We start from the raw sequence: 10138 nt of genomic DNA on the forward strand, positions 1-10138 counted from the left end.
GCATCAGCCAGTCAACAGTCACCCACAGTCTGTGTCAACCAATAGACACCCATAGTCTGTATCAGCCAATCAATAGTCACCACAGTCTGTGTCAGCCAATCAACAGTCACCACAGTCTGTGTCAGCCAATCAATAGTCATCGCAGTTTGTCTCAGTCAATCAATAGTCACCACAGTCTATATCAATCAATGAATATTCACCAGTCTATATCAGCCAATCAAGTCACCACAGTCTGTGTCAGCCAATCAATAGTCACCGCAGTCTGTGTTAGCCAATCAACAGTCACCACAGTCTATATTGGCCAATCAAGTCACCACAGTCTGTGGCAGCCAATCAATAGTCACCACAGTCTGTGTCAGCCAATCAATAGTCACCACAGTCTGTATCAGCCAATGAATTAACACAGGAATTTGTTTGGGTTCTGTGTTTCACCCACACAATCGGCACATAGACCATTTCAGCACATCACTAGCAAAACACACAGGACAAGGAAAATGATTAAGAGAAGAACACAGGACAAGGAACATGATTTAAGAGAACAACAAAACCCAACACCAGCACAAAACCCAACACCAGTCAACAGGACAAGGAACATAATGTAAGAGAAGAACAAAACCCAACACCAGCACAAAACCCAACACCAGTAAACAGGACAAGGAACGTAATGTAAGAGAACAACAAAACCCAACACCAGTAAACAGGACAAGGAACATAATGTAAGAGAAGAAGAAAACCCAACACCAGCACAAAACCCAACACCAGTAAACAGGGCAAGGAACATAATGTAAGAGAAGAAGAAAACCCAACACCAGCACAAAACCCAACACCAGTAAACAGGGCAAGGAACATAATGTAAGAGAACAACAAAACCCAACACCAGTAAACAGGACAAGGAACATAATGTAAGAGAAGAAGAAAACCCAACACCAGCACAAAACCCAACACCAGTAAACAGGGCAAGGAACATAATGTAAGAGAACAACAAAACCCAACACCAGCACAAAACACAACACCAGCACACAGGACAAGGAACAGGATGTAAGAGAAGAAGAAAACCCAACACCAGAACAAAACCCAACACCAGTAAACAGGACAAGGAACAGGATGTAAGAGAAGAAGAAAACCCAACACCAGAACAAAACCCAACACCAGTAAACAGGACAAGGAACATAATGTAAGAGAACAACAAAACCCAACACCAGCACACAGGACAAGGAACAGGATGTAAGAGAAGAAGAAAACCCAACACCAGAACAAAACCCAACACCAGCACACAGGACATACAAGAGCTGCAGTCCACACAGGATCTCCAACAATGTTACAGCTGTTAGATTGTAACACATAGCATCAGGAAATGAGACACAGTAAAGTGGTGGAAGAGAACGAACGAATGAACCATTTTTATTGAGGGAAAAATGGAATAAGCACAAATTTCTTGTTTTCATCCTGCCCTCATGAAAAGGGTAAATAAATACTCAATACAAAAGCATAACATTAAATAAATTTCAAATTTGGAAAAAAAAAAAAAAGAAGAAGAGGAGAGAGAGAAAAAAAGAGAAAAACAACAACATAAGTACTTGCATAAATATTTCTTAGATCAGAAAGAGAAGAAGGAAGAAGAGAGAGAGAGAGAGAGAGAGAGAGAGAGACCGAGACACAGAGAGAGAGAGCGAGAAACAGACAGACATAAAAGACAGACAGGCAGACGGACAGAGTGTGAGAGTGGAAAGGTTAAAACATTGTATTTGCAAATTACTTCATGAGTTCTGAATAGAACTTTTTTTCTTTTCTTTTTTTTAAATACATTAAGGCTAGTTTGGGACATTGAGAATGGCTGATATATTATTCCACAATAAACCATCTGAGTATGACAAACTAGATTTAAACAGATCAATTCTCGGTTGGGATAACATAATCTTATGGACTTGGAGATTTTCATTCATATGAAATTTACTGACAATTGAGGGTGGGGCACAACCAGATAAAAAGTTCTGAACAAAAACTGCTTTGTTGTATTTTGATTTCCATATCAATGGGAGAATATCCAACACAATATAGTCATCTGGTGTCATTGTGGAGGATTTTAGGAGAACTAATTTCATTGCAGGTCTGTGAAGACTAAACAGTGGCCTGTCAATGTTTTGGAGGTACTGATTCAAAATAAATGGAAAATAACTGCAGCATGAAACATTACTGGAAGCGAAACACTCAATCACAATGCACTTGTAGCAGAACACCCAGTAACAACCCTACTACTGAGTACTAGTAGCAGAATACTCAATAACAACGCTACTGGTAGCAGAACACTCAATAACAACTATACTACTGAGTACTAGTAGCAGAACACTCAATAACAATCCTACTACTGAGTACTAGTAGCAGAATACTCAATAACAATGCTACTGGTAGCAGAACACTCAATTAGTCAATAACAACGCTACTGGTAGCAGAACATTCAATTACAACTCTACTACTGAGTACTAGTAGCTGAATACTCAATAACAACCCTACTACTGAGTACTAGTAGTAGAATACTCAATAACAATGCTACTGATAGCAGAACACTCAATAACAACCCTACTACTGAGTCAATAACAACCCTACTCAACTGGATTTCAGGTTACCAGTAGCAGATCTAGTGACCTGACCTGACGAGACTGAGTACTAGTAGCAGAACACTCTATTACAATGCTATGATAGCAGAACACTCAATAACAACCCTACTACTGAGTATTAGTAGCAGAATACTCAATAACTATGCTACTGGTAGCAGAACACTCAATAACAACCCTACTACTGAGTACTAGTGGCAGATTACTCAGTAACAATGCTACTGGTAGCAGAACACTCAATAACAAAGCTACTGGTAGCAGAACACTCAATAACAACTCTACTACTGAGTACTAGCAGCAGAATACTCAATAACAATGCTACTGGTAGCAGAACACTCAATAACAACACTACTGGTAGCAGTACACTCAATAACAACCCTACTACTGAGTACTAGTAGTAGAATACTCAATAACAATGCTACTGATAGCAGAACACTCAATAACAACCCTACTACTGAGTCAATAACAACCCTACTACTGAGTACTAGTAGCAGAATACTCAATAACTATGCTACTTGTAGCAGAACACTCAATAACAACCCTACTACTGAGTACCAGCAGCAGAATACTCAATAACAATGCTACTGGTAGCAGAACACTCAATAACAATCCTACTACTGAGTACTAGTAGCAGAATACTCAATAACAACTCTACTACTGAGTACTAGTAGCAGAACACTCAATAACAACTCTACTACTGAGTACTATTAGCAGAACACTCAATAACAACTCTACTACTGAGTACTAGTAGCAGAATACTCAATAACAATCCTACTGGTAGCAGAACACTCAATAACAATGCTACTGGTAGCAGAACACTCAATAACAACGCTACTGGTAGCAGAACACTCAATAACAACCCTACTACTGAGTACTAGTAGCAGAACACTGAATAACAACTCTACTACTGAGTACTAGTAGCAGAACACTCAATAACAACACAACTGGTAGCAGAACACTCAATAACAACCCTACTACTGAGTACTAGTAGCAGAATACTCAATAACAATGCTACTGGTAGCAGAACACTCAATAACAATGCTACTGGTAGCAGAACACTCAATAACAACTCTATTACTGAGTACTAGTAGCAGAATAGTCAATAACAATGCTACTGGTAGCAGAACACTCAATAACAACTCTACTACTGCGTACTAGTGGCAGATTACTCAATAACGGCGCTACTGGTAGCAGAACACTCAATAACAACGCTACTGGTAAAAACCCTCAATAACAAAGCTACTGGCAGTGGAACACTCAATAACAACGCTACTGATGACAGAACTGGTAGCAGAACACTCAATAACAATGCTACTACTGAGTACGACAGGCAGATTACTCAATAACAAAGCTACTGGTAGCAGAACACTCAATAACAAAGCTACTGGTAGTGGAACACTCAATAACAAAGCTACTGGTGAAAGAACACTCAATAACAAAGCTACTGGTGGTGGTGGTGGTGGTGTGTCCATCGGGATCGATGATGACCATCGTTGTCATCCAGCTGGGGTATGGGGGGAGGGTGGTGGTGGGGTGGGGGGGAGGATGCTCATGAATCTATCTGTGAATGCGCAGATGGCTGAATAGTCCAATCTACTGGTAGCAGAACACTCAATAACAAAGCTACTGGTAGTGGAACACTCAATAACAGCGCTATTGGTAACAGAACACTCAATAACAATGCTACTGGTAGCGGAACACTTAATAACAAAGCTACTGGTGACAGAACACTCAATAATGCTACTTGCTCACAGCAAACAACAAAACAGTCAATCATGCCAGGCACACAAATCATTTCAGCCATTCTAGTTCTGCACACTAAAGTATGTTTGGTAAGTCAGACAAGGACTCAGTGTTGAGGTAGGACAGACAAGGACTCAGTGTTGAGGCAGGACAGACAGACAAGGACTCATTTTTTAGGTAGGACAGACAGACAAGGACTCAAGGTTGAAGTAGGACAGACAAGGACTCAGTGTTGAGGTAGAAGGACAAGGATTCAGTGCTGAGGTAGGACAGACCTACAAGGACTCAAGGTTGAGGTAGAAGGACAGACAAGGACTCAGTGCTGAGGTAGGACAGACAGACAAGGACTCAGTGCTGAGGTAGAAGTACAGACAAGGACTCAGTGCTGAGGCAGGACAGACAGACAAGGACTCAGTGCTGAGGCAGGACAGACAGACAAGGACTCAGTGCTGAGGTAGGACAGACAAGGACTCAAGGTTGAGGTAGAAGGACAGACAAGGACTCAGTGTTGAGGCAGGACAGACAGACAAGGACTCAGTGCTGAGGTAGGACAGACAGACAAGGACTCAGTGCTGAGGTAGAAGGACAAGGACTCAGTGCTGAGGTAGGACAGACAAGGACTCAGTGTTGAGGTAGGACAGACAAGGACTCACTGCTGAGGTAGAAAGCTTTCTTGCCCATGGCAGCGAAGCAGGAGAAGCAGTCGTCGTGCAGCTTCCTGTCCCCAGCCGTCAGGATGATCAGCTGACCCTCCAGGGCTGGAACCCGGCTGCCACACACTGGGGCCTCCAGGAATGTGCCCCCCTTGCCCATCACAGCCTGCCAGGTCACACACACATACAGCCACACACACACACACACACACACACAGAACCACACATACACACACACAGCCACAAACACACACGGTCACTTACACACACCCAGAGCCACACTCACACACACACACAGAGCCACGCCCACATGTCTTTGGTGATTGAAAAGAAAAGGGTCACATGGTTGATGTCTTTGGTGATTGAAAAGAAAAGAGTCACAGAGTTGATGTCTTTGGTGACTGAAAAGAAAAGGGTCACAGAGTTGATGTCTGTGGTGACTGAAAAGAAAAGGGTCACAGAGTTGATGTCTTTGGTGACTGAAAAGAAAAGGGTCACAGAGTTGATGTCTTTGGTGACTGAAAAGAAAAGGGTCACAGAGCTGATGTCTGTGATGACTGAAAAGAAAAGGGTCACAGAGTTGATGTCTTTGGTGAGTGAAAAGAAACGGGTCACAGAGTTGATGTCTTTGGTGATTGAAAAGAAAAGGGTCACAGAGTTGATGTCTTTGGTGATTGAAAAGAAAAGAGTCACAGAATTGATGTCTTTGATGATCGAAATGAAAAGGGTCACAGAGTTGATGTCTTTGGTGATTGAAAAGAAAAGGGTCACAGAGCTGATGTCTGTGGTGACTGAAAAGAAAAGGGTCACAGAATTGATGTCTTTGATGATTGAAATGAAAACGGTCACAGAATTGATGTCTTTGATGATCGAAATGAAAAGGGTCACAGAGTTGATGTCTTTGGTGATTGAAAAGAAAAGGGTCACAGAGTTGATGTCTGTGGTGACTGAAAAGGAAAGGGTCACAGAGTTGATGTCTTTAGTGATTGAAAAGAAAAGGGTCATATAGTTGATGTCTTTAGTGATTGAAAAGAAAAGGGTCCATAGTTGATGTCTTTGGTGATTGAAAAGAAAAAGGTCGCAGAGTTGATGTCTTTGGTGACTGAAAAGAAAAGGGTCACAGAGCTGATGTCTGTGGTGACTGAAAAGAAAAGGGTCACAGAATTGATGTCTTTGATGACTGAAATGAAAACGGTCACAGAGTTGATGTCTTTGGTGATTGAAAAGAAAAGGGTCACAGAGTTGATGTCTTTAGTGATTGAAAAGAAAAGAGTCACAGAATTGATGTCTTTGATGATCGAAATGAAAAGGGTCACAGAGTTGATGTCTTTGGTGATTGAAAAGAAAAGGGTCACAGAGCTGATGTCTGTGGTGACTGAAAAGAAAAGGGTCACAGAATTGATGTCTTTGATGATTGAAATGAAAACGGTCACAGAATTGATGTCTTTGATGATCGAAATGAAAAGGGTCACAGAGTTGATGTCTTTGGTGATTGAAAAGAAAAGGGTCACAGAGTTGATGTCTTTGGTGATTGAAAAGAAAAGGGTCACAGAGTTGATGTCTTTAGTGATTGAAAAGAAAAGAGTCACAGAATTGATGTCTTTGATGATCGAAATGAAAAGGGTCACAGAGTTGATGTCTTTGGTGATTGAAAAGAAAAGGGTCACAGAGCTGATGTCTGTGGTGACTGAAAAGAAAAGGGTCACAGAATTGATGTCTTTGATGATTGAAATGAAAACGGTCACAGAATTGATGTCTTTGATGATCGAAATGAAAAGGGTCACAGAGTTGATGTCTTTGGTGATTGAAAAGAAAAGGGTCACAGAGTTGATGTCTGTGGTGACTGAAAAGGAAAGGGTCACAGAGTTGATGTCTTTAGTGATTGAAAAGAAAAGGGTCATATAGTTGATGTCTTTAGTGATTGAAAAGAAAAGGGTCCATAGTTGATGTCTTTGGTGATTGAAAAGAAAAAGGTCGCAGAGTTGATGTCTTTGGTGACTGAAAAGAAAAGGGTCACAGAGCTGATGTCTGTGGTGACTGAAAAGAAAAGGGTCACAGAATTGATGTCTTTGATGACTGAAATGAAAACGGTCACAGAGTTGATGTCTTTGGTGAGTGAAAAGAAACGGGTCACAGAGTTGATGTCAATGGTTATTGAAAAGAAAAGGGTCACAGAATTGATGTCTTTGATGACTGAAATGAAAACGGTCACAGAGTTGATGTCTTTGGTGATTGAAAAGAAAAGGGTCTGTGTCTGTAAGTCTTAATTCTGATGTCGGGTGTCCCGAGAAGCTGAGTATCAGAAGAACTGAGCAGGTGAGACGAAGTATAGATATGGAAGAGTTCAGAAAGATATTCTGGGGCACACCCTCTGACAGCATTATTTCATTGGTAGTTATTTGTTGTAAATACTTTGGTCATTATTTCACTGATAATTATTTGCTGTCAATACTTTGGTCATTACTTCAATGGTAGTTATTTGTTGTCAATACTTTTGTCATTACTTCAATGGTAATTATTTTTTGTCAATACTTTGGTCATTATTTCAGTGGTAGTTATCTGTTGTCAATACTTTGGTCATTATTTCAGTGGTAGTTACTTGCTGTCAATACTTTGGTTTTTACTTCAATGATAGTTATTTGCTGTCAATACTTTGGTTATTATTTCTTTAGTAGTTATTTGTTGTCAATACTTTGGTCTTTACTACAATGATAGTTATTTGCTGTCAATACTTTGGTCATTACTTCATTGGTAGGTATTTGCTGTAAATACTTTGGTCATTAGTGCACATAAAAGAACCCACAGAACAAAAGGGTTGATCTTGGCAAAATTCTGTAAAAAATCCACTTCGATAGGAAAAACAAATACAAGAGAGGCAAGGCCTTCAAGACTCACTTGTGATACACTTACCCACCCAGATTTGAACCCAGCGTGTTCGGGTGAGAAGAAACTGTCTTACCCATTACACTATCGTGGATCCTTAACTTTTTTTTTTTCTCAAGGCCTGACTAAGCGTGTTGGGTTACGCTGCTGGTCAGGCATCTGCTTGCCAGATGTGGTGTAGCGTATATGGTTTTGTCCGAACGCAGTGACGCCTCCTTGAGCTACTGAAACTGAAACTGAAACTGGATCCTTAACTGACGTTTTAAAATTTAATATCTGAACATACTTTTTTAAAGGAAAAGTGAGATAAATCAATTGCGGTATTCGCAGTGAGAACGCTATTTAAATCATATTATTCTGATGTATCTTGGGCATTCAAAAAATCTTTAAGGGCAATAAAAAAAAAATTCTTTTTAAGTCTGCGGTAAAGGAGACGTGGCTATCGCTGCAATCACACTGCAACATTTAGCCGTTTTCTCTTTTATGTTCATTCTAGTTTTATAGTTCTAAAGTTGATATGAAAATTTAGTATTCTGTTAAACTAATAACATGAAGAGCCAAGTACAAGTACTTCTAAACGTCGTAAGAAGTGAAAAGGACTTCATTTGGAGAAAAGTCAAGACTGGAATTTTTTTCGTTTCATCGTGATCAATTCAAGGGTATTAACTCGCATGGTTTACAATTTTTAACTGTGAATTCCGACTGATTCTGTGGATATTTTTATGGCAGTTTGGGGCATGATCCAGTAAGCGATGAGGCGTTCAGAAATCTTTCTCTGAATAAATATTTAACCGTCTCCTTCTCCAACTTTCCATCACATATTATCGTGTATTGTCCATTGAATATAGGATTGAACAGGCAGGTCAACAACTTGAAACAAAATGGCGTCGTTCGCGTTCGCGAAGAATATGAGCATGCGCTTTGAATGTGTATAAACATGTGTATGCAACTGATTTTTGCCCATGACCTTCAGGGCTCAGCCAAGGGATCTGTAAAGTCCATTCGTCGTACTGATTTTAGTATTTTCCGAAAAAGACCACTTGGGCGAATGAACATAGTGAAAGCCCTGTACACTGAGAGTAAAACACACAAGCTTTTTATGTACTGAGTATAATTTCAAAATGTAATGTTTAAGATGAGAAAGATCAGTTTAAAGCAAATGAAGTCCCATAGCATGAATTACAGATTAATTTCCTTTTTTTTTTTACTATCTGCACCAAAATGTTTGCAAAATAAATAAAACTTCCATGCTTAGCAAAAGAAGTTCCTGTTTGAATGAAAAATGATAATAAAGACTGCTCTTGTTGTTGTGTCAGAATATCAGATCAAAGTGCCAAGTTTAGAGAATACAAAAAATATAAATATAACAGTAAATGCAGTTTGCATATAATTTGGCTTCTTTTAAAAAAAATTTTTTGTGCCCATCCCAGATGTGCAATATTGTTTTAAACAAGATGACTGGAAAGAACTGAATTTTTCCTATTTTTATGCCTAATTTGGTGTCAACTGACAAAGTATTTGCAGAGAAAATGTCAATGTTAAAGTCTACCACGGACACACACACACACACACACACACACAGACAACCGAACACCGGGTTAAAACACACTCACTTTGTTTACACAGGGGAAAAAAGAAAGAAAAAAAAAGGGTGGCGCTTAGTGTAGCGACGCGCTCACCCTGGGGAGAGCAGCCCGAATTTCACACAGAGAAATCTGTTGTGATAAAAAGAAATACAAGTACAAATACAAAATACAAAAACAAATGATTTCATTGGTAGTTATTTGCTGTCAATACTTTGGTAATTATTTCACTGATAGTTATTTGCTGTCTTTTTATAATATTTAAGTCATTACAAGTACTTGCTTAGTATTAAATTGCTAGTACTTTGGTAATCAACAAGATATTTGCTGAATTTTTGGTGTTTTCTCTCTCTCTCTCTCTCTCTTTTTGAACATTTTTATTCATTCTTTGTGTGTTTTGTTTCCTACTTTCCTTACTGACTGTTTGTCTTGCATGTGTCATATTTTTCAGATATTTCATTTCCATGAAGTGGCACTAGCAACAACAACACACATACCCCATAAAAATGAGCGTGCAGTTTATTTATTTATTTATTTTTTTAATTCTTAAAAACCACCACATTTTATACTCACATCTGCAACGTCTTGGACGGTTTCTTCATCAACAGTGGACATCTCCACATAGCACTTGCCTGGTGTGATTCCTTCCAGCACCCCTTCTTTG

At 39.5% G+C, this 10138-nt stretch overlaps 1 protein-coding gene across 3 annotated transcripts in view; it reads right to left on the reverse strand.

Annotated features, from left to right (window-relative positions):
• LOC143283895 (uncharacterized) overlaps positions 1-10138 on the reverse strand; it is a 126828-nt gene that overhangs the window by 14621 nt on the left and 102069 nt on the right. For all 3 annotated transcript variants that reach the window (XR_013055464.1, XR_013055463.1, XM_076590287.1), the window contains exons 10-11: positions 10048-10138; positions 5009-5174 (exon numbers count right to left, since the gene is read on the reverse strand). The exon at positions 10048-10138 is cut by the window's right edge and continues 11 nt beyond it. Coding sequence is in view for 1 of the 3 variants with exons in the window: in XM_076590287.1 (XP_076446402.1) it covers positions 5009-5174; positions 10048-10138 (257 nt within the window). In the remaining 2 variants the exon portion in view is untranslated. The remainder of the gene's footprint in view (positions 1-5008; positions 5175-10047) is intronic.

The sequence above is a fragment of the Babylonia areolata genome, chromosome 7, assembly GCF_041734735.1.
Source record: "Babylonia areolata isolate BAREFJ2019XMU chromosome 7, ASM4173473v1, whole genome shotgun sequence".
Lineage (NCBI taxonomy): Eukaryota > Metazoa > Mollusca > Gastropoda > Neogastropoda > Buccinidae > Babylonia > Babylonia areolata.